At 30.6% G+C, this 26184-nt stretch overlaps 1 protein-coding gene across 3 annotated transcripts in view; it reads right to left on the reverse strand.

Annotated features, from left to right (window-relative positions):
• LOC143197263 (zwei Ig domain protein zig-8) overlaps window positions 1-26184 on the reverse strand; it is a 689161-nt gene that overhangs the window by 364366 nt on the left and 298611 nt on the right. The window contains exon 1 of one of the 3 annotated variants that reach the window (XM_076405569.1): window positions 13962-14004. The exons of the other annotated variants lie outside the window; for them this stretch is intronic. Within the exon in view, the coding sequence (XP_076261684.1) occupies window positions 13962-13977 (16 nt within the window). The 5' untranslated portion in view covers window positions 13978-14004. Of the gene's footprint in view, window positions 1-13961; window positions 14005-26184 lie in introns of those variants that run through there. 3 annotated transcript variants of the gene reach the window in all.

Here is a 26184-nt window from a genome sequence, read left to right on the forward strand (position 1 = left end):
AAAGTAGCGATGAACTCACTTGATCAAGATGCATAATATATTGCCTATTTTTCTTCTCATTTTATTCTAGTTAGAAAGACAAATGCTGATACAATGATATCTGATATCTTTTGATACGTTCGAACGTCTAACCTAATCAGCCAATTGTCAAATTTCTGCAAAATTCTTGAGATTGAATACTAACTGTTTCGCACATATAGTAAATGCATTAAGGAGAATGCAATAATTAAATATAATTTTATCAATAAAAACGTACAAATATGGTAACATAAGAAACTAAGGAGTAATACAGTGCTATCAGAATGATTTGACAAGAAAACACAACAACGGGAGAAACAAGAACTAAACAAAAAAAGGTAAATATGTTCTCTAATGAAAGCAAAATAAATTACTTAATTATACAATAATTAATTAGGTGAATTAGGCCTCCAGGGGATACCATAGATAGTTTAAAAAAGAGTATGATGTAAATATAATAAAATAACTCTAACCTACAAAGTATAGTGGCTGTTCAATTAATTATAGTTTAAGCCCTGAATAATATAGATGTACCTTAATGTTAAAATAAATTATATTTTATAACATTTTTGATAATTAAAGTTGTTAAATTAAATGCGAGAACATTGCGATACTTTGACGTCATCAATTGAAATGACGATAGTCCACTGTTGCTTGGGGTATACTGTAAAAATGTATTGTAGTAGAAACGTTGTATCTGAAGTGACAATGGAGTTGTTAGGTGTTAGTTAAGGTGCTTCACCTCATGACAAGCGATATCTATTCGTGAAAATTCAAAGTATCGATGTGAACAACTGTTAAACAATCAAACCTAACTCGATACCATACCTTGAACAAAAAACAACAACATATCATTTAATATTATTGATTTATTTGATATATACAGAGGCTACTCATATTTATAGTTTCATATTATTAGCCTAACTTTTATTCAACAACCACTAAAAAAATTTCAGGATTAGACTGTTTCTGGAAATTAGTTTAACTTAAATTTTAGTGTAACTTAAGATACTAGTTAATAGATAAGTTAGGATATTTATTCATGTATAGAATTATTAGTACAGAGTATTATTATCAAAAAAAGTAATAATAATAATGGAAGCATATTAATGCAAATGTATTAATTTTTCATTAAAAATAAATAAAAGTATAATCATTTTAGTAAAAAAAAATGTTTGTCAACAAAGAGATATATTAAGCAACTAGAAAATCGTAGCTCATATCAATCATACTGACCCTAAAGATATTTAAAAATTCTATGTCCATTGCCATGACACTGTGCACGCTAGTAAATGACCTCCATGAACAATTATATTAAAGGAAGATTTTGAATCAGTGTGACATTTGTTGGTTGATAACGAACATGCAAATATGTAATTATCATCTATTTTTATATCACAAAGTGTCTTTTTGACATAACTACCGCGAAAATAACAGAAACAATAAGCGAGAATTACATTTCGCTTTCAAAGATCCATATCTAAACTTCAGCCACGAAATTACTAGGATTATTAATTAATTTTGAGGGATCTACAATAGATGGCGTTCATAGAATATACTGATTAAATCGAAAAATACCACCAATTTTATTCACCAGATTTGGTACCATTTGACAGTTAGTTGTTGATACTGTTGTTATAATTAAAGCGACATAATACAGGTCAATTGAAAAGTCCCCAGCCTACCATAAAAACACATCTCAAATTAGTATTAGTTGTTTTTATTCAAAATAATTCCCTTCAAGGGTGATACACTGATTTTAACAACCACACCACTTTTGTAGTACGATTTGTCCTTTGCTTCAAAGTAGGCCTCAGTTTCGGCTCTTCATTCAACAGCTGTCACCTCTTCATTCGACGAATATTTCTTCCCAGCGAGCATTTTTTGAGATATGAGAACAGAAAATAGTCGCTGGGGGACAGATCTGGAGAATACGGTGGATGAGGAAGCAATTCGAAGCCCAATTCATGGATTTTTGCCATCGCTTTCGCTGACTTGTGACACGGTGCATTGTCTTGGTGAAGCAGCACATTCTTTTTCCTCAAATGCGGCCGCTTTTGGGTGATTTCGCTCTTCAAACGCTCTAATAACGCTATGTAATAGTCGCTGTTCAATTTACGGTCATTCAAAATCATTTTGTAGATTTTTTTAATGTTTTGGTCGGTAACAACCTCATTTGCGCGCCCACTGCATTCACCGTTTTCGGTGCTCATTTCACCACGTCTAAACTTAGCATATCAATCTTTGATGGTTGATTTTCCTGGGGCAGTGTCCGGAAACTCGGCATCAAGAAAAGTGTTTGCTTCAACTGACGACTAATGATCCGACAGCTGTCAAATTTATACACGTATGTTTTGAGTTTAGGGCTAACTAAAAACATATGGATTTAATTCCAGTAGCGCCATCTATATGTCAGGCCGGGGACTTTCCAATTGACCTGTTATAATATTAACCATTTTGGTCACGACCTTGTCCAAAGTTAAACACCCTATAAATAATTTACTGATTTAAATTTCGATTATACTTCTTTTACGTATCTTGAAAGTTTTTGAGGGAAAGTTATAAATGTTTTGGTAACAATGATTTAACTTTGAGTGGCATAAAATGAAATTTTGTGTTTAAAGGATCTCGTTGATATAAAACAAATTAAAATAAAATTAATTTGACAACTCCTTGATGAGATTTCTCCGAAACAAATATAAACGAACATCTTCGAATGCATACTAGTGTTTTGCATATTCTAATTGGATTTATTGTTTTTTGTGACTTTACTAGACGTGTTTTTTTTTCGGGTGATATTTTAAAATATATCTTAATTAATTTTAAATTGTAAATAATTAGGTTAAATGTATTTTTCTAAAAAAGAACAGGGAGAACATTGGAAAAACTTTAACGGAGGATTACTCAAATGGTTTGATCAGTATTTATGGCGTGCCAATTAAACATAATTAATGAATTTTCATCAGTAGCGAGTCCAAACTATTTAATATATCTTTCTTAATTAGAAAAGATACTCGCATATATCAGAGCAACAAATTATAGCATTAATGCAGCTGCTAATCTATCTTGCTCAAGGGTGATTAATCGATTGCAGAACAAAAAGAGCCCACAACAATAATTTCAAAGTGGATGCAGCTGCTACTATCGCGTCACTAAACGATCTCCAATCCTAATACAAATATTGAAAATATACGAAACATGTTCCTGATACTTTTCGAGATTTGTTCATAGTAATTGAACATGAATTTCGGCCCTGCTCTTAATAGCCTGAAATCAAACTGATTTTTGAGGGTTAAAGGCTTGGGGGGATATGAACAAACCATTAAATACAGGATATGCCATAATGGGGGAAATGAAGGCTTTGCAAGTGAATTGAATTTTTTTACGATATATTTCGAATTAAGTTCGTTTTGAAAATGTCAAAAAAATTTATTTATTTTATATTTTTTAAAGGGGAATATATATATATATATATATATATATATATATATATATATATATAGAATTAAATATAAACTAACTTCTAACGAAGTAAACGACAATTACAATCGACAAAATTTAAAAGAAACTTATTCTTCAAAAATTGATGAGAGTTCAAATCAATTCGTCTATTTCTTCTTTCTTTTCACATAATCACAGCGAAAGAAACAGGAACAATAAACAAGTATAACAATTAGATTTTAAAGATTTAAGTTTAGCTACGAAATTAGTAGGATCGTGAATTAATTTTAAAGAATGAACGCATTGAACCAAATCGTTTTTCTTGACGAAGAAAACAAATTCTAAAATAAAAAAGCTGAAACTGAATGATAGATGGGAGATGCCTAATCAAATAGAGACAAGTAGGAGTCCACAGTCCTCATTAAATTTATATATGATATAATATATTTTTTTATATGTTTTACAGTCTCCTTTTACCAACTATGGGTTTACCTGGACTGGGCTTAAAGTTTAACGTGGACTACGAGCCACGTTGCTCAGCATTAAGCCTACCAACTGGCGAGTGACCAACTTCAATTCAGAAATCATCCCAGAAGACATCCGGTCTTACCCAGCCTGGTTACTGGCGTGACAGGCATCATTTCCTTGTCAGATTTTACACTCTTGCCTAGAACATTCACAAATTTTAAACAACCACAAACATAAATTTACACAACCATGCCCCAGCAGCATTCGAACCTGCGGCTATCGCAACAGTAGGAGGACCGTCCCATTGCCGTTACCACTGCGCCACTAAGCTGGCTGATATGTTATATTTAAATGACAACACAATATATTTTTAAATATTATTATAATGTATCTTTATTGAGACAAATGTTCTATAATAATCAGCAAAAAACCTCTAAAGTTAAATGCAGTCAACAAAAACAAGAAGAAAAAGAAGTAGGCCCTGAAAATAAAACAAACATTATGTTTGATAGGAGACTGGCAGATAGTTATTGTACTATTTATTGTATGGTATAGTTAAGTATTGTATTTTAATATACATAAAACTAATATTTTACTTTATTTATTACAGTGAATCGAGACACTGACAATCTTCAACAGTTAATTCACTCAAAATTAATCATCACACTTTGTTTTTTATAATAAAATGTTTATGGAAGACTTTAAAGTCTCAAGTAGTAAGTAGGACTAATTATTGAAAATATCGAAATAATCTAACCAAAAGAGAGAAGAAAATCCCCACGAAAGGGAAATATTGGACATGGCAAAGTTGTGTGAAAGACAGATGAGAAGGAACACTCAAATTATAACAATGAATGACGAAAACCGACCACAAGGTCACAGCATCAATTTTTGGATGTAAGTAAGACTCCACCATTATAATACGACTGGCTGGGATTGCACATGCGCATTTTGCTAAGATGAACAGAAATGTTTCCCAGATATAGGTTATGTTATAGGGTGAGGCAAAAGTCCCGCTACCAGTAACGCAGTTTCCGCCGAGTGGCAATAATGGAATGATTTTGTTTAATAAATATTGTCACTATTTCTGCTCGTTCTTGTGGCGTATATTTATAAATAATAAAATTTGGAGGTCTGAGCTGAACATCATATCACACAAAATGATAGCGGGACTTTTGCCCCACCCTATATTTCCTGAGCTTGCTGATCTTTGAGATATGTCCAGAAGAATGCTCTTTGTGGCTATTTCGACTAAACTTACAGTCAGTCAATCAGTTAATAAGAATCGACTGAAGAAATACAGAACTAAAACTATTTGTATATTACATTAGTTTTAAAAATATATGTTTATGTTTGGGTTAGAGTGAAAAATTATTGCGACTAAATTACTAAAATTCTAACCAAACTATGGTAAAAAATAAATCGACAAGATAGAAAATATAACAAACAGAATACATAACGGGAATGAGATCGTTATTTTGTCCAGATTATATTGTTGCTTGTTTCGGGAATAAATTCGGCTAGAATTGTTATGTAAATGTCCAACCAATAAGAGCAAATGTTCTGTCTCAGTTTCCTTTACCTTTCGAATTCCTACAGTGGTACTAGAATTAGCATCTTTACATCGTCACCACATATATATTGTGTATTGTGTAATGCAGTCTTTTCACCAATGACTGACAAAAGGAATCGATTCACAATGTTGCTCGGAACAGCCTAAACGCAATGTCGTTACAAAAGTGGTCGACATACTGTTACAAATAATTTTTAACATAATGCGCAATAATAGAAGCGGTCTTGTAAAAGACCTGAATTTTCTAATAGAAAACCTGAAATGCCATTTTAAAATTGATATTGATAAAGCCTTCCAGAATTGGTAGAGTCAAATTGCCTTCCAGAGTAGCACAGTCCTTTAAGTTTAGAATAGTATAGAGATAAAATATAAAATGGATGATTTGTCAGTTATAGGAATGTTAAAGTCCTTCAAATATCGACTAAAATTCATTATTATGGATTCAATTAATTTTTTATTATATTCTAGAGTCTCGTCTTTAATAATTTGGGCTTTTGGGATATGGAATTGTGGAAATTATAGTCAATAATTAAAAAAATTTATTAAACAAATTATTTTGTTACCGGTTTTACATCTTTTTATAGTTTTTTAGATTTCTTCCCCTGCCATGACAGAAATTAACTATTTGCTTAGTATGTTAAGTTTTTGTCAACAAACAGCTATAGTTTTTAATATTCTAGTGAAATGATACAAACATATAATGATACAATTAGTAAATATGTTCAAATGGTTCATTTTAAGTAATTCAAAACGATATTATATCCTACATAGAATCCAAACCGTGATATTTAGACTACAGGAAAATGAACAAGATGATTGGTACAGTGGTGCGCATGTGCATTACAATAATCCACATCTGGCTATGTTAATGATTTTCTAATTATATGACTATGCTTTCACTTACTTGTTAATTTCTCAAACATGCTTATAAAAATTTAATGAAATTCAGGTACAAACAACAAATTACTAGTTTGGTATTTGAATTGGTGATCGAAGGAATGAACAACCAATAGCGAATCCGAGACGACAAATTGATTTTATGAACATATATCAATCCCAGTAAGTATCTATTAGTATATTGTATTTCAATAGTACAAAAATCATAACTAAAATATCAATAAAATCTATAAAATATTCTGGGCGTGACAATATCAACAAAATTAACAGCATAGGGTCAATTTCAAAACTCACATAATGGCAGATAATGGAAAATGTAATTAGTTATTCAACACTGTTTGGTAGGGGATGTTAAATTTATTTATATACATCAATATTAATATCATGATTCCTAGTAGTTTTTAAAACATATGATATATAAAGATGTACACTGAATAAGAATATGTAAGCAATGGGTACTAATACTATTGCAGATATTGTTGAACATGCTTAAAGTATGAAAAACACATAGATGCTACTAGATAAAAAAATATGAAGTTGTAAGAAGAGCATCCAGAAATACAAAAAAAAAATACAGGAAATCAGTAGTGTGAAAAAACCAAATGTTAATATAATATAATAATTCGAATATATTGATGTTGTTACTTCGATATTGAAATATACCTTATTTGACGTTAGTATTGTTTTGTTTCTTTCGTTTTTATTAATTTTTTCAACACCTGAGGTTAACATTTTAATTTAAATTAATTTTAAGTTATAGTGAAGAAGAATTGCCTATAAATATGTATTAATACATGTTTTGTTTTGTTTTGAGCCAAGTTATTCAACTGCCAATTCCACTAATTGCCCAAAAATATTGAGAATTTTATTGGTATTGTGATGAAAATTATTCTTCAAAGAGAAATCATATCTTTAAAATTACTTTTCAATTAAATACGAGCATGTAAACAATGAAAACGTCATACTTAACCAAATTAAATTGAAATTCCATTCTTTTTATTTAAGTGTCCTTGTCCATAATTAGCCATCTTGTCCATTTTCCTATAATCTATGATATTTGATCGTATTTAATCCAGACCATCCGGTCCTACCCAGATAAGTTACTGGCGTGACTTGTATGATTGTTCAATCAGAAATAATTAATTTAAAATATTCTGAGAGGGATTAGAACCTATTTGGCGACAAAAAACTATATTACTAGCGTTGGGAACTATCGACTGAAAACAGTCGAAACAGTTGATAATCGCAAAACAGTTGATAGTCAAAATACTAGCGACTGAAAATAATAATTACTGTTTTCAGTCAAAGGCACGGGTTCGAATGTTTTTTTCAATTCGTGATGTTAGACGATGATGTACAAGTTATTTCCTATGTAAATTGTGAGAGAGAAAGGGACGGAGATAATTGCTTAGGGCAGTTAATTGTATATGTGGTTATATTTTACAACGGTAGTATAAGCGAGACGGAGATATATAAATTCATTCACCAAATAACTTCAAAAAAGAAAAGGAAAAAATAATTACTGAATAGTATAAGTAGAATTACTTTTATATTTGAATGTTCTGTGGATCTGCAAAAAGGAATTGAATTTTTCTATGAAATAGAAAAAACACCCCATAAAAGTTTTACTGCATTTTATTATTATGTTATTATATATTAAACTAGCGACCCGCCCCGGCTTCGCACGGGTGCAATGCTGATACTAAATTAAATACACTACAGAAAAAATATGAACGTTGTATATAAAAAGATAGCGGCCCGCTCCGACTTTGCACGGGCATAAAATATATATGCCTATGTCACTCAATGAAAACATGATTAAAATCGGTCCAGTATTTTTGGTTCATTCATTACTGCCCTTGGCCTGCACGCATTAAATTTGGAGTAAAACAATTCCTCTTCCCCTATACTTACTATGAAGATTTCCTGCTATCTTTGGAATATCTAAATTCATACAATTTTTATTACATTACACATTTTTAAACGCAAATTTTAAATTTGTAATATCTCCGAAAATATTTGTTTAATTTACATGCTGTAAGGAACCATATTGATCTATATTAATTGCACACTGTATTTAAGGTACTTAATTCGATAAGGATTAATGCCGTATTGCTTAAAATAGCTTCGTAAATAAGCCATTTTCTCACGTAAAAAGTAAACAATAAAAATGGTTATGTGGGTTATCCCTAAAAGATAAACATATACCATCGCGGACTTTTTTGAAGACCTTTTTATGGTGTACAATACTGTAGTACATTAATTTGATCTAACTCGTAGGGTTAGGCAGCGTTTTTGCTAATTGCTAAATAAGCCTAAAAAATAGGTTAATTTACGACATCACGTTAGAAACCTCTAAAATTAGCAATGTTGCCTTAGTATATTATGCATGTATTATACATATAAACCTTCCTCTTGAATCACTCCATCTATTGAAAAAAACCGCATCAAAATCCGTTGCGTAGTTTTAAAGATTTAAGCGCACATAAGAATATAGGGACAGAAAAGGCGACTTTGTTTTATACTATGTAGTGATGTTATTTTTAAATAATACATTATAATAAATATAGACAATACAATAACCATAAATACTCTATAAAAATTAAACATATACCTAATAATTTTAGAAAAAAAAAAACGGATCCATGACGTAATTAAAAATGATCTTAATGAAATAAAATAAATATTTTACTTATTATTGAACGGAAATATTTTTTAACAAAAATCGAGAGAGTAATCGAAATATTACCTATAATTGCCATAAAAATGGTCAAAAGGTCAAAAGTATTTTACTATCTATCATTCACAATTTTAATCCTTTTATCATATTACATTAACAATCTTGAAAAAGATCGTACCAAAATGCTATAGTATTAATAGACGATATATTGTTATTTACAAGCAAACTATTAAAAAAAATCATAAAACTACATACATTACATATAAATCTATTTAAGCGTAAAGTGGGTACATTTTTATCAAGGTCGCGGCTAGAACGACATAGCCAGAACGTTAAAAATCAGTCGAATGAAACTAGTAGAACCAAAAATAGTAACTCAAAGTACGACTGAAACAGTCGATGGTAAATAGTAACAAAATCAGTCGGACCGAAAATACCGATTGAGACAGCCGAAAGTAAAAAGTAGTCAATTACTAAACAGTCGATAGTCAATTTTAGTCGATAGTTCCCAACACTATATATTACCTAATTAATTATCGTTATATATAATACGAAACAGGTGAACAAGTTACGCCAATGTACTCCGGATTAATTTTGTATCATGTATCATTTAATTATACTATTAACAGCCGGATTACCTGTAGTCATTGACGTAATTTCATTTATATATGTAGCATTAATTTATGAATAATGTATAATCGATATAAAAATTTCATTCGTAAGGTATGTTGGGGCTGAAACCCTTTAGCAAAACGGTAAACAATTACATGAAATTTCTATGAAAGTTCGAAGGAAAATCTGCGTGATTTCCTTTATTAATTATTAAATTTGATGAAGTTGTAGGGCCATTTTCGTGGTTAACGTTGTCAAATATTCACAAGACATTTATGAACGTTTATTTTCATTCCTTTTATTGGTTAAGCTAAGAGTATGAATTAATTTTGAAGGATCTTCCACAGTATATTATCTGTTGCAATCAAGGTCACATAGTTTTTACACATTTTTACACTGTAAATAACCCTCAAAATTAATCCACAGTCCCTATTACAGTTTGTCAATGGTGCTATTTTTAATGTTTTCATTTTCATGATATTATATTTCAGTATATTAATTAAATATTAATTATTTAATGGAAAACTTAAGAGTTAGTTAAGCCAAGAATATGTTAAATGCCCAGATAAGTACCAGTGACGGAGAAGTCTAAACCAGCGATGTCTAAAGCATTAGATTTCATGAAATTATTTATTTTTAGCTGTTGAGTCATTTCAAATACTGATACGAAATAACCCAAAATATTTGTTTTGTTGTTTAATATTTGACCCTATTGAAGATGAATGTTTCCAATATAACTTGATGAAATTGACATAGAAATATTACATATATCAAACCTAAGAAAAGTATTGCTCTGTAGACTTTTGAAAACCTATAGAGTTGGAGAATAATGTTGTTTGAAAGGCATATATTGACGTATTTAGCAACGAAGACTCAGTAATTGCAGGAAAAATAAAAGCCACTATAAAAACAATTACAAACACAGCACTGAAATATAAACAGTGTCATTGCATTTTATATCATTGGACTCTAATAGTAAATATGCTAACCGATTCAGTCAATATTGTCCAAAATCTATGCGAAGAAATAGGTCTTCTTGTCCATTAAAATCCGATAAATATCAAGAGGAAAGTTTTAGGAGGGTTATATAAACTCCCTGATAAGTTAAAGGTTTTCTAAATGAGGCAAAAAAGCCCACACAAATTACAGATTAGCTATAAAAGATTAAAACTCATTTTTGGATAACCTACGTAGAAAAGTCTGAATATGTTTCAGTTTTATACAACTTTCTTCAAGAAAATTCAAAATTTAATTACAAAATGAAATGAGAAAGATAATAAGTGAATACTTGGTAAATATCGTGAAATTATTGTCAGATTATCAATTGTTTAAATATTCAGTTTATCAATTGATTATCAGCAGTCAAATTTTGATACTGACCATCATGGATTATGGAACATTTAGAAACTTTCAGTTCATCTGAGTTTCTGGATGGTAACAATTTTGTTCGGTTTTTTATTTAATAGAAGAATTTATTCTTTTTTTAAATTGTAGTATATTTGATTTGTTATTATCCAATGTGATTTTGTATGTTTTGTGATACCCTCAAAGTGCTTATTTCAATAAAAATGCAAAAATAATAAATTAAATATAGTTTAAGAAAGGTGAAAACGTGTCTAAATATATACAACCTGACCAAAGGTCTCAACAATTGTGGTAGGTTCATCTCTGTTACTTGAAAATATATGACTTCATAATATAATTAAATTAATTAAATCTTAAGTTTAAATCCCCAGTTGGTCCATCATACTTGACATATTTGACAACTCGATGATCAAGCAAGATCCAGTAAAAATAATTCACTAAACTCAAGAAATAGTCATATAAAAAAGGCCACTTTAAAAGAAAAGGGTTTGGATACGTTATCAACGAAATTACTGATTACAAAATTAAAATAATGGTGTTTTTAGTTTATCTCCGCCATTGCGTTTCATTGAAAAATAAATGGAAATTTAGCGGATAGTCCGTGAGATGCTAAATCACGATTTTCGTTATTCCTTTTTGTAATGAAACGGAAATCGTGGATAGATGGCAAATACATTTAATGCCACCCATCGTTATAAAATGCTGATCAGTCATTGGTGCATTTCACTAAGGTTTAATGTTGTTTTTGCAGCAATGGCAACGTTAGTTACAAATCAACGGTTCAAGACACTAATGGAGAGTAATAGTATTTGTATGCTGATTTCACACACAGCGTTGCCACTACACGCGGCACTAGCGCTGTTGTAAACAAGTCGCAGTTCTAATATTGATGGCACAGGGCCATTGTTGGAAACAGCCATTTACCTGGATTAAATTTTAGTCGTGTCGGCCTTATTCCAGACGACAGTAATTAGGGAGGTTTCCCAAAAAAGCGAGGGGGTCTTGTTACTTGATTAAAATAGAACGCTTACTGCAACCGATCTCGAATAACCTTGAAAACATTACGCCGGAAAGCTATAAGACGAACAACATATAAATTTCGACGAGCTTTAAAACGTACAGTTTATTATCCATAAAACAAACAATAAAATAATGCATTAAATTCACCAATAACTCCAAAAACCAAGGATTTTAAGATAAATACCTAAAAAAATATGCTTTGAATATTTTCTATATTAATTCTATACTAATAATAATTAAATTGTTCTGTTCTTGGTGGTCTAACATACATTGGTTTTAAAATATACTTATTCAAAATAAAAAACAAGGGTAAGTGCAGAATGTAAGATTAAATTTTTAAAAGTTATAAAATTCAAACAGCATCAATTTTATTTATAGTGGGAATCTTAGCTGCAAAATTGATAACACAACATTTTCAACGAGCCGGAATAGGTACAACATATGCCAAAATTTAATGATAACAAGAATAGAGAAGAACATGGTAGTTGTCGTGTTGGAAGTAGCCAAGTCATAATTAATGACTGTAGTAACTGGTAATAATTAGACATTTATTTTAGAGATAATATATTTTAGTAATGATTTAAATTTTATTTTATACCAAAGATGTAGTTAGAATTTTTTGAGAGTAAAAGTCGAAGAATGTTAAATTCAGAGAATCAGAGAAGAAGAAATTAGTGAGCATTTTGCTAAGATATTAGAACAGTGTACAGTGATACTTTGAAATAATTAAATGAATAAATGAAATAACAAAAGTAGACCTGGATCAAATAAACAAAATTTAAAACTATCAACGACACTTAATGATCTAATGACAAGGAAAATAAAAAATAAAATATTATTATATAAAAGTATAGATAAATAAATTATTGTTTTGTAAATATAATGATGTATTGACTGAGATTTCTTTCATCTTAAAACTACAATCATCCATTCGTTTTAGAATAGTAAATGTACAATATGTTAATCGAAAGCTCATTAATGGGGTTTGTGGATCAAGAATAGTAACGATAATATTTGGAGATTTTTAGGAACACATTACTGCTTTTTTTATACTTAGTGGTGGCTTTTCGTTTGGTTTTGACTATATTGGCTGTGTTTGATATAAACGATTTTGGTCTTTTTTATGGTAAAGTTTATTTATACGTTTCCTGGAGTTCTTGTTAATTGTTCAAATATGTAAATTTATTTAAATATGGCGTTTTTATAAAAACAGAAAGGCATATAGACATTATTTTTATTATTTAATTTCATTCAATAATTTTTTAAATAAAATGTTTTATTTCCAAAATTTTACCATTTTTATTTACTTCCTGAACTTATTCAACCTACTTAATATATTTGACATTAAATCTAATAATCACGATAAAAAGTAAAGCTGTATATACGCATGCGCCAAACTCGGGTTATGCTCGGTTTTTAAATTAAATGGAGCCAATATGCATATGCCCCAAAGTCGGAGATGTTGCGGAGTAATGTATCCTAGATATACTTATTTCTTCATATTTTTTAAAGCTTATCCACTTGTTATTTATTTAGAATAAACTCAAAATGTGTTAGAATATCAGTATAATCAATGTATAGTTAGTTAATAGTTCAATAATAAACTTTAATTTTTACCAAAACATTAAACTTTAACTTATGTAACTGAATTTCCATCGATTTTGTCATTATTAACATATTTTAAAGTTTGAAATATCTAAAATCTATAATCTTCTCCTTTGCCGAGAGATACTATTAGTAAAAAGTAACGTTATAAAAGAACCAATATAAACCAAAAATTAAAATCAATTAAATAAAATTGAACAATTGCGAAAATACTTTCTATATAACAAATAATAATTAAAACTGTATAATATTTGTAAAATTATATATTATTTAAACACTCACCTATATTATAATTCATAAAAGGACATTTTCACGTAATTCGGACACAGTGAACCGAACAACCACAAAATCCAAACTAACTTGGTGTAAAAATATTCTCGATATTTGATAAGAACTCTTTGTCACAATAAAAACACATTTAAACTAGGCGTTTTTTGTCAGTTGTTTATACTTAGCAGTTTACCGGTTTCAAGATACCGTAGATGTCTTGCTGTTGGTGTTCATTTGTTAATATTTAAATTTTAAATATTTATACCGTGTGTAATAATAATGCTGTACCTTTGTATAAAGTAAAAATATTTTTAAATGATGTTAAGTACAATTTTAGATTCTAACGTAAACATGTATAGCTATTTTATAACATATAGCTAATGTTTTTCAAAATATCAACAATTGAATCACTTTAGTGTACCCTATTTAATGACAGTTGTTCTAATCTATGATGAAAATTTCAAAATGCCACTATTAGAACACTGTATTTTTCTGAAGATTTGAAAGATCGAAAATCTTAAATGAATTAAAATGTCAAATAATGAAAAAAAAAATTAAATTAAATGTCAAGTTCTATTTTTAAAACACACCAATTGAAAAGTCTCCGGACTGACCCAAAAATGGCGCTAGTAGAATTTAATCCATATGTTTTTAGTTAGCTCTAACTCTCAAAAGATGCATCTCTACATTTGACAGCTGTCGGATCATTAGTTTTGTTAGTGAATTATAGCATTTTGAGTGAAGCAACTCTTGTTTTGTGAAAAAAATGGATAAAAAGGAATTTCGCGTATTGATAAAATATTGCTTTTTGAAAGGAAAAAATACAGTTGAAGATAAGACTTGGCTAAAGCCGACTTTCCGGACACTGCCCTAGGAAATTAACCATCAAGGATTGGTATGCTAAGTTTAGACGTGGTGATGAAAACATTTAAAAAATCCAGAAAATGATGTTGAATGACCGTAAATTGAAATTGAATGAAAGAGCAGCACTCTAAAGATATCAACTGAATGTGTTATACCATTCACGAATATTTGGGTATGAGAAAGCTCTGTGCAAAGTGGATGCCTCGCGAGCTCACTTTTAACCAAAAACAACGACGAGTTGATGATTCGGAGCAGTGTTTGAAGATGATCAAGCGTAATAAACCCGAGCTTTTGCATCGATATGTGAAAATAGATGAAATGTGGCTCCATCATTTCACTCCGAAGTTCAATCGACAGTGATCCGAGTTGACTGCACATGATGTACCCGCTCCAAAGCGTGGGAAAAGGTAACAGTTGGCTGGGAAAGTTATGGCGTCTGTATTTTGGGATCCGCATGGAATAATTTTCATTGACTACCTTGAAAAACGAAGGACCATGAACAGCGACTATTACATAGCGTTATTGGACCGTTTAAAGTACGAAATCGCCGAAAAACGGCCGTATTTGAAGAAAAATAAGTGCTAAAAAAGTGCTTCGCTAAAACAATGCACCGTGTCACAAGTCAGTGAATACGATGGCAAAAATCGATGACCTGGGCTTCGAATTGCTTTCTCATCCACTGTATTCGCCAGATCTGGCCCCCAACGTCTATTTCCTGTTCTCAGATATCAAAAGAATGCTCGTTGGGAATAAATTTTTGTCGAATGAAGAGGTGACAGCCGTTGAATGAAGAGCCGAAATTGAGGCCTATTTTGAAGCAAAGGACAAATCGTACTACAAAAATTATATAGAAAACTTGGAGGGTCGCTATAATCAGTGCATCACCCTTGAAGGGAATTATGTTGAATAAAAAAAATAATTTTGTAAAAATGTGTTTTATTATGGTAGGCCGGGGACTTTTCAACTCATCTGGGATCATTTTTGTTGTCGGATTCTACACTCTTGTCTGGCATAATCACAAATAATAAACAACCACAGACAAGTAGGTTGACCGTCCTGTCGCCTTTACCACTGCGCCAACATAATCCATCAAAAAGGTAAAATTATTCTAAGTTAAAAACATGTTCTCAAAATATTTAAGCCATTGTTCCAAAGCCAAATCATCATTATTTATAAAATGATCATCATCTCAAATTATTATATTAGTTGTTATTTATCACAGAACAAAATTAAACGACAATAAATTAACCTGTACAATTATTTAATCGCCATCCGTAATATATTCTAATTGAAGATTGATGATACAGAACTAAAGAATAACCGACGCTTACCTGGATTAAAATTTATCCCTATCCACCTTATTTCAACTGACAGTAATTAAGAGCAGGATTTAAAAAACGGTTGGTTATTCTTCAACGATTAAAATAAAACTTTCACTTGTAAGGAAGGAGATAATCGATGAAAATTGGGACTTAACTCTGGCTCCCAATTTCTCAACTTTGATTTTTTTTATTCATTTATGCTGTGATATAACTTATATCATTATATTAATTTAATAAAAAAATCTGCCGGCTTGGTGGCGCAGTGTTAAAGTCGATGGGACGGTCCTACTACTGTTGCGATAGCCGCAGGTTCGAATTCTGCTGAGGCATGGTCGTAAATTTATGTTTGTGGTTGTTTAAAATTTGTGAATGTTTTCGGCAAGAGTGTAAAATCCGACAAGGAAAATGATCCCGGTCACGGTAAGACCGGATGTCTTCTGGGATGATTTCTAAAGTTGGTCACTCGCCAGTCGGTAGGCGTGATACTGAGGACCGTGGTTCGGAGCCCACATTAAACTTTAGTCCCAGTCCAGATAAACCCATAGTTCGTAAAAACAGACTTTAAAATATATATGTATGTATATATATATATATATATATATATATATATATATATATATATATATATATATATAAAATCTAGAACATTAGAACTGAAAATATATTAATTATACATTATAAATTATATTTATTATTTTTGTTATATTGATTAAATTAGAGGTAGTGACTTTTTATATAGTATAAAACTTTTATTACCAGATAATAACCCTGAAACTATTTTTTCAGAAAATTCTCTTGTTTATAACTTAATAATAATAATTTTATTGTAAGAAAATACCCACTAAATATAAATTATTTATGATGATATTAAAAGAAACTTGTTAGATACCTTTATGGATATTACGGGCGATTATGGTTATACATACTTTATATTGTCAAATATTCCATTAGGATTTTCAATACTATGAGTTTATGTGTATATATATGGACTGCCACTGCTTCTATGTCCTTATTTTATGACTTATTTCATCATAAAATGTTTTATGAATGTTTCTTAGTTTCATTGCATCATTCTGTTTATCTCTCTTACTTCGACAATATCTCCTATTTTATCATGTGATAAAAGGGCTGCTACCGTGTTTGAACAACAGGAATTATATTGAATCTGTTCATTAGTTATACCTTTTCGGTATCTTAAACACATTCTTCCTTATATGTTTTAACCTGTATATATACATATATGTATACATAAATAACAGGTCAATTGAAACACATTTTTTTAACAAAATTAGTTTTTTTTATACAACAAAATTCCCTTCAAAGGTGATTGACACTGATTATAGCTTCCCTTCAACTTTTCGATACCATTTTTGTAGTACGATTTGTCCTTTTCTTGAAAATAGGCCTCAGTTTCGGCGATCGCCTCTTCATTCGACGAAAATTTCTTCCCTGCGAGCATTATTTTGAAATCTGCGAACAGGAAATAGTCGCTGTGGCCATATCTGGAGAATACGGTGGATGAGGAAGCAATTCGAAGCCTAATTCATAGATTTTTGCTATAATTTTCACTGACTTGTGACACGGTGCATTGTCTTGGTGAAGAAGCACTTTCTTTTTCTTCAAATGCGGCCGTTTTCGGCGATTTGGTCCTACAAACGGTCCAATAAAGCTATGTAATAGTCGCTGTTGATGGTCCTTCCTTTTTCAAGGTAGTCAATGAAAATTATTCCATGCGCATCTCATAATACAGACGCCATAACCTTGCCAGCCGACTGTTACATTTTCCTTTTGTTACGTTATTATGCTTTGGAGCGGGTTCATCTTGTACAGTACACTCGGATAACTCTCGAGTGGACTTCGGAGTGAAATGATGTAGCCATATTTCGTCCATTGTCACACATCGACGCAAAAACTCGAGTTTATTACGCTTGATCATCTTCAAACACTGCTCCGAATCATCAACTGGTCGTTGTTTTTGGTCAAAAGTGAGCTCGCGCGGCACCCACTTTGCACAAAGCTTTCTCATACCCAAATATTCGTGAATGACATGATGTACACGTTCAATTGCTATCTTTAGTGTCGGCTATTTCAGTCAATTTCAATTTACGGCCATTCAAAAGCGTTTTGTCGATTTTTTAAAGGTTTTCATCGGTAACAACCTCTTTTAGACGTCTACTGCGTTCACCGCCTTCGGTGCTCATTTCACCACGTCTAAACTTAACATATGGTCCTTGATGGTTGATTTTACTGGGGCAGTGTCCGGTAACTCGGCATCAAGCCAAGTTTTTGCTTCAACTGTATATTTTCCCTTCAAAAACCAATATTTCATATATTCTATACTATTTTGTATACTATTTTACATATCTTAATATTCATTATTTTATTCTAATAATTTAAAATACCTGATGAGTATAATGGTTGAGTGATAATATATTATATTTGTTCTGATTCTGGTCCTGTACTCCATGAATAAAATTTTAGTTTTAAAAAGTTTAAAGTTTAACACTGCTTAGATCGTAATAATTAACATTGCTGTTAGTGTTAAATTGAAAATAACTGATTCATTTTTGAAAAATCCTAGATGTTGATTTTATAAAAGTTTTTAGATAAAAAAAGGATTGTTAGAAACAAGTGCTTCCTGAAAAATAGATTTCCTATGTAAAAAATACAAGTCAAATAAAATGTAGGAAAGAAGACGTACTCAACTTTTTTTCCCTGTTCTTTTTAAAGCAAAATCCTTTTACGAAGAATACTCCACGCACAACGCTTTGGATGAGATAAATTTAATATAAAACCGCAAATAATCTCCTATTACTACGAAACTGAATTGGAAATACTGCCATTGTTGTAATATATATTCATAACTATTCTAGTTTATTGTGTCTTTATATATAATTCAAATATTATTATCGATTTGTTTCTTAACTATCCGGGCTATCTACCACTAATATTTATATACCTAAATTTCGTATTCTATATAATAAATAATACCCAAAATAGCTCTTGACCTTTGATAGGAAGTGAATATAAATATGATACGTTTCTCTATAGATTATTTATATACAGAATATAAATACAGAAGAATTTATAATATTTTATTTATCATGAGCACTTAAATATGTTTTTATTAATATTTTTATTATAGTTTTAATTAGTTAATATTCCGCAATATATCTTATATTCAATAAAATAACACAGCACTAATCAAGTAATGTAATGTCGTTTGGAAAAAACAAAATTGTTATAAAAAAATTGGACATATATTAATAACATAACCTTAATATGAATTTGTCATTAGGTGCCAGGAGATTTTCATGGAGTTTCTTGAGACACGTCCTAAACACTCCTGAAGATTCTAATTATAACACTGTATAAAAATTAAAAGTAATGGAAACAGAAAAAGGAACTATATGTCAGAATTAGAAAAAAATATCAATATATGAATGAGACATGGCGAAAAAAAAACCAAAAACATTATCCAAACGGTAGAAATGGATGGATCTGAGAAGGATAAGAAGAGGGTGGACAAGAAAACATTAAAATAAGAAAGACCTCAAAATAAAACTATTAGAAGACTACATATAGTCCTTCCAAAATAACAATGAACTTACTGATCATCGAATTGCTATTGCAGAACATATAAGAGAATCAATCTTTAACATTCGCCTGGTTGTTAAATATCTGCAAAATTCCTCAAAACATCAGTGAAACATTAGATACAGAAACATAGTGTATCTCTAATTATTTACTTCTAATAAGATAATCAGTAATGAGGTCAGTAAAATGCATTACAACTATTTTAGAGGAACTATTCTATGATAGACACCTTTGAGGAGAGGGTGGACAAGAAAACCTTACAACAGGAAACACCTCAAAATTAAACTATTAGAAGACTACATATAGTCAGTCCAAAATAACAATGAACTTACGAATCATCGAATTGCTACTGCAGAACATATCATAAGAGAATCAGTCTTTAAAATTCGCCTGGTTGTCAAATGTTTGCAAAATTCCTAAAAACATTAGTGAAACCTTAGATTCAGAAACATATTGTATCTCTAATTATTTACTTCTAATAAGATAATCAGTAATGAGGTCAGTAAAGTGCATTAGAAATTTAAGTATTTCTATTATTAAATATCAAATTGCTGAGATTTTTATTGAAAATATTATTAGGGTGTTGCAGCTGCACTCAATATTAGTATGGACACTAACTAATGTATTAAACCCTTTTTTTCGCGATTATGTTCTGGATATAATCATAATTTAAATACAACTATTTCAGAGGAACTATTCTATAATAGACACCTTTGAGGAGAGGGTGGACAAGGAAACCTTAGAACAGGAAACACCTCAAAATTAAACTATTAGAAGACTACATATAGTCAGTCCAAAATAACAATGAACTTACGAAACATGGAATTGCTACTGCAGAACATATAAGAGAATCAGTCTTTAAAATTCGCCTGGTTGTCAAATGTCTGCAAAATTCCTCAAAACATAGTGAAACCTTAAATTCAGAAACATATTGTATATCCAATAATTTACTTCTAATAAGGTAATCAATAATGAGGTCAGTAAAATGCATAACAGAGTTAAGTATTTCTACTATTAAATTTTCAAATTGCTGGGATTTTTAATGGAATATTATAGCAGAGAATATTCTTAGCGTGTTGCAGCTACATATTAATATTAATTTCATCTATGTCACGGTTTTTAATATGCACTGAGTTTTACTCTTGCCATTATTGCCAGATTGCCATTACGGAAGTTCTATTGAGCATCAACAATAACTCACAGTACCTTGTTTTATATCTTTCTATAATAGTAATTATATTGCTTTGGCTAGTACAAATAGAGTTTAACACCATTAGTCCACACTGGTTTCAAGACTTGTTGGTAAAGGGTAAACGGCTGTGACAGGACTGAATATGTACCCAATAATCAGTACATTTTCTTGTACTTCAATTTTATATTTATCAATATTTACTTAATGTTTCTGATTTATTATAATACGCCATATTTCTGTCTAGCATTGTATTTCGTAATATCTGGAAAGGATTGTAGTGTCATCTGGAAATGTACCAACAATATTATCATTAACAATAAGGACTGTTCCCAATGCACTTCTTTGTATCACACTTTCTTGTGTCTTCCTCAAGTTAGAATAGACATTTTCATGCTTGATTCTTATTAATTCTTACTGATTCTTCGTATCGGTCAGTTATATATAATTTTAAAACGTATGAATATTACTCACGGAGAAACATTTTAACTTTAAACTCTAATTCCAAACTTTATCGAAAGCTTGAGCAATATCTAAAAATATTGCAGAATACATTTTATTTTCTTCTAGTGATATTTTTATAACACCGTTGATTCGGTGGAATTATGTTACCTGAAACCAAATCGTTAATCCGGAAGCATTTATCTTTTTTGATAGAATTTTTTCACATAGTTTGAACATTATCGATACTAGTGATATAGACCGGTATGATGCTGTTTCATGAACTACACCGTGAGCTGTTTCGGTCTAAAATATATAAAAAAAAACTCAGATCCAGATCAAATATTCATATTTTAAAACAATAAATGACTTATGGATAATACGAATAGAGTTTTAAAAAATAATACCGTTGGTGGAAAATGGTTTCGTCCCTATCGACCTTATCGTTGAAGCTCTAGTGAAAAATATTCAAATATTGTTGGTTCTCCAAGTGAGATTAGGTTAAAAAAAATCGAACGTTCTCGGAGGGGGATATTACGGAGATGGCAATCTGATATTGAGAAACATTTTTCATATATTTCGGGCCTGTGTTTCTGATTAACTCAATCAACTGTACTAAATGAGACAAATGAAGCCTGTCAAAGCACAAAGATTTCCTTGGATTTATTCGATATATACAATTGTTCGACATTTGGCTTTAGGAATTTAATACGGTAGAGGGGGGTGTGGTGCGGCCTAACCCTCCAGGTTAGGGGGGGGGGTGTTGTGATGTATTTTTTCGATTTTTACGACGCTATGAACCAAAACACCGCATAACCGAATGGTTTTTTCATGGACTTCCCTTTTTAAGTGAAAATTTACCTCTCTCTCTCTCTCTACAAAAGTTCAGTTATATGCAGCGATAAATATCGCGTAAATCTAACGGTCGAAACTATATCGATAAACATTCATTTCCTTGTAATAATGGATACTTAATAAATTTATCGGGCAACAGTCTAATGTAAAAATCGGTATTAAAATTTATTGAGTTTGAAAATTTATAACGGTAACATGTGCTTTTAATTGCCCATGAAATGGGTATTTTGAGGGATACTGTTACCCTAAACATTTGTTAACAAGGGTTTGCTTTTTTCTATTAAAGCAGACAATACCCATTGAACTTTATTGTTTTAATTAATGATTTCTTGTTTCCGATAACAGTTATATTATACCGAAACCTTTTAAAGGTAAACAGAATTTAACTGGTGACTATTTTAGGGGTTATTTCTTTTGTCTTTGTTGTATCGGCCGCAGGAAAAAGTAATCAAGAATCTATAATTAAGCCACACAAATGGTTGTTAATCAAATTGACAGCTGGAATAAGTATTGACGAATGTGTGTCAGTTTAAATACTACTTCAGCAAAACATGTGTATACCAGGAGTTCTAGAAAGTAATTGATGGACTATCTATATATATATATATATATATATATATATATATATAAATGATAACAAATACTGTAACGTAATCTCATTATATATAGTCACCTGGTTTAGTCCCCCGCGATTTATTTTCAAAAATGTCTTGATAGAAAATTGATAAGATTTATAGTAACAATACAAAATTGTTATGCCGACAATTTTCTGAAAAGGAAAATACATAAATTTTACACTTAAAACTATTTTCTTTGTCATTCGCAGTTACCAGGTGTACCGGAAAGTCATTACCGGTTTTTCTAACAGTGTCGCTAGGCAAAGTTATGATTTAACATATATGTCATTTTACTCTACTGGTATCGAGTTTCAACGCTATATATATATATATATATATATATATATATATATATATATATATATATATATATATATATATATATATATATATATATATATATATATATATATATATATATTCTGTCTGAAGACGTGCATTTGCGGCTATTTGTGCTTTTCTAATTTGATCAAAATATAGAAGTCGTTAAAGCTCATCGTTTGCTGGTAGAAAAATATTTAATCCTTATTGAATGACGACCCAACCAAAACTAAAAAATAAATGTCAGAATATGGTCCAAGAAACTATTAGCCACCGACTACGAGTCCGATGCATAGTACCGATGGGTGCCACATCAATTGAATGACTTTGGAAAATCGAAAAATCGTATGTGAAATGCTGGTTCAAAAATATTATCAGAAGTCATTTCTTCATCGAATAGTGACGAAAATTGTGTGTGTGTATGACGTATTTCGAGTGGTGTGTTACAAACTGTTAAAACCTGGTGAAACTGTAAATAATTATCTCTGACGACAACTAATAATCAATTTGAACCATGTATTAATCGAAAAACGTCCAGAATGTGTCAGAGGGCATGTTAAAGTGATTTTACAGCATGATAGCATGCCGTCTGATAAAGCAAAAGCCAAGGAAGCGTCAAAAGTACTCGCCGTACTCTCCAAACTTTGCCCCGTCCGACTTTGTCAATTTCGAAGAACTTATAAAATGGCTCGATTAATGGTTTTGCTCAAAGGACAAACAGTTTTTTTTGGGATGGCATCCATAAATTGCCTGAAAAATGGCTAATAGTTTGAATTAAAACATTTCGCCATTTTCTTGAAAATTTTGTGTTTTTTTGGCGAAAAACCGATAATGACTTTCCGGAACACCTGGTATTTGTCAAACAAGTCTCGTATATATCATTGTGGTGATTAATTTACTGTGGTATTAGAGTTGGCAATAACATTTTATTACCGCACTAAAAGGAATGAGAAAAAATGCAATATTTCAAGATGCAGTTGAAATTCTAAAGTACCCAGTAACATGTCGTTTAGCTAGAAAATTGACCGACCCATTAAACTAAACTTAGGGAGTGGATTAAAAAATAAACTGTGCGAGCACAGTTCATTGGTTTTACACTCACGTCCTGCCAGAAATCCAGCGCAACATGGCAAATACAAATACGCTGGCGGTCTGTTCCAAGACCTTTCTCTTTGAAGTCGCCAAATGGACGGTCAAATCATCTTGCCTTGATTTAAGATGCTTCCTGGTAAGTGGACCTTCGTCTTTTTTTGAAATCCCCCAATTTTTTTTTATTTGCGAATAAGAGTCTTTTTTTCTTCTCTATCATAACATATAAACCGCAATTATAGGAATCAGACCGGTATTTTTTTTAAATAAATGCTACAGCTCGACAATTCTTTCTTTCCGGGTTTACGTCTGTGGTTTGTAATTTGTTTTTTAAATATCGTCTCATATTAGAACGTTTGTATCTACTTGTTGTGTCTTAACACCATCCTCTTTGGTTTAGCAACATATGCCATCTTATAGACACCAGGCATGTCAGTAATTATTTTCCGATATGTTCACTAAAGAAATTATGTTATCTATAGTAGATAGTTAAAATTAGCGTTAGGAACTATCGACTGAAAACGACTATCAACTGTTTAGTAATTTACTACTGAAATTCTAAAGTACCTAGTAATATGTCGTTTAGCTAGAAAATTGACCGACCCATTAAACTAAACTTAGGGAGTGGATTAAAAAATAAACTGTGCGAGCACAGTTCATTGGTTTTACACTCACGTCCTGCCAGAGACTTTTTTTCTTCTCTATCATGACATATAAACCGCAATTATAGGAATCAGACCGGTATTTTTTTAAATAAATGTTACAGCTCGACAATTCTTTCCTTCCGGGTTTACGTTTTGTGGTTTGACATTTGTTTTTTAAATATCTTCTCATATTATAACGTTTGTATCTACTTGTTGTGTCTTAACACCATCCTCTTTGGTTTAGCAACATATGCCATCTTATAGATACCAGGCATGTCAGTAATTATTTTCCGATATGTTCACTAAAGAAATTATGTTATCTATAGTAGATAGTTAAAATTAGCGTTAGGAACTATCGACTGAAAACGACTATCAACTGTTTAGTAATTCACTACTTTTTACTATCGACTGCTTCAGTCGATATTTTCGGTCCGACTGATTTGATTACTTTTTACCATCGACTATTTCAGTCATGTACTATCAGTTACTATTTTCGGATGTACTAGTTTTGCTCGACTGATTTTTTAACGTTCTGGCTTTGCCGTCGTAGCCGCGACATTGAAATTAATGTGCCGAATATATACTTACGTAGATATGTATTATATACGGTTTTATGTTTTGTTTGTAGTACGATTGTAAATAACAATATATTGTATATTAATATAGCAGCATTCTGGAACTCAATTTTACAAGATAAATTATTAATATAAGAATTATTAAATTAATGTAAGTTTTAAGTGTAATATTTAAGTATTTTACTTTTGAGAAAATTTTTACCATAACAATTTTGTATTGTCTATCAAGACATTTTTGAAAATAAATCGGTGGCTATAAAATCAGGTGACTATATATGGTGCTGTATATATATATATATATATATATATATATATATATATATATATATATATATATATATATATATATATATATATAGAGAGAGAGAGAGAGAGAGAGAGAGAGAGAGAGAATATGATACAATATTTCTTTGAAATATCTTATATATTGTAATTTTTCCGTTATGATAATGAAAAAGTTATTATATTCAAACATCTGATATTGACAATATAAACTACACAGCGATTTCGTCAGTGTGACAATATTGTTATATACAATTGTATTTATCAAAAACTGCTCTATCACTAGCCTAGAGCAGGTACTATTTTTGCACCTGTTATATGTCATAGTTTTAAGAACTTCTAATAATATTACAAACCCTATTTATAATATTATTAGATGAAATAATATGGAAATGTCAAATAAATAAAACAGGAATATACATAGAGTATAAAAATAAAT

Source organism: Rhynchophorus ferrugineus, unplaced genomic scaffold (assembly GCF_030347505.1).
Source record: "Rhynchophorus ferrugineus isolate W39M unplaced genomic scaffold, kcgeb_rfMv2 rfM5, whole genome shotgun sequence".
NCBI classification, from domain to species: Eukaryota; Metazoa; Arthropoda; class Insecta; order Coleoptera; family Curculionidae; genus Rhynchophorus; species Rhynchophorus ferrugineus.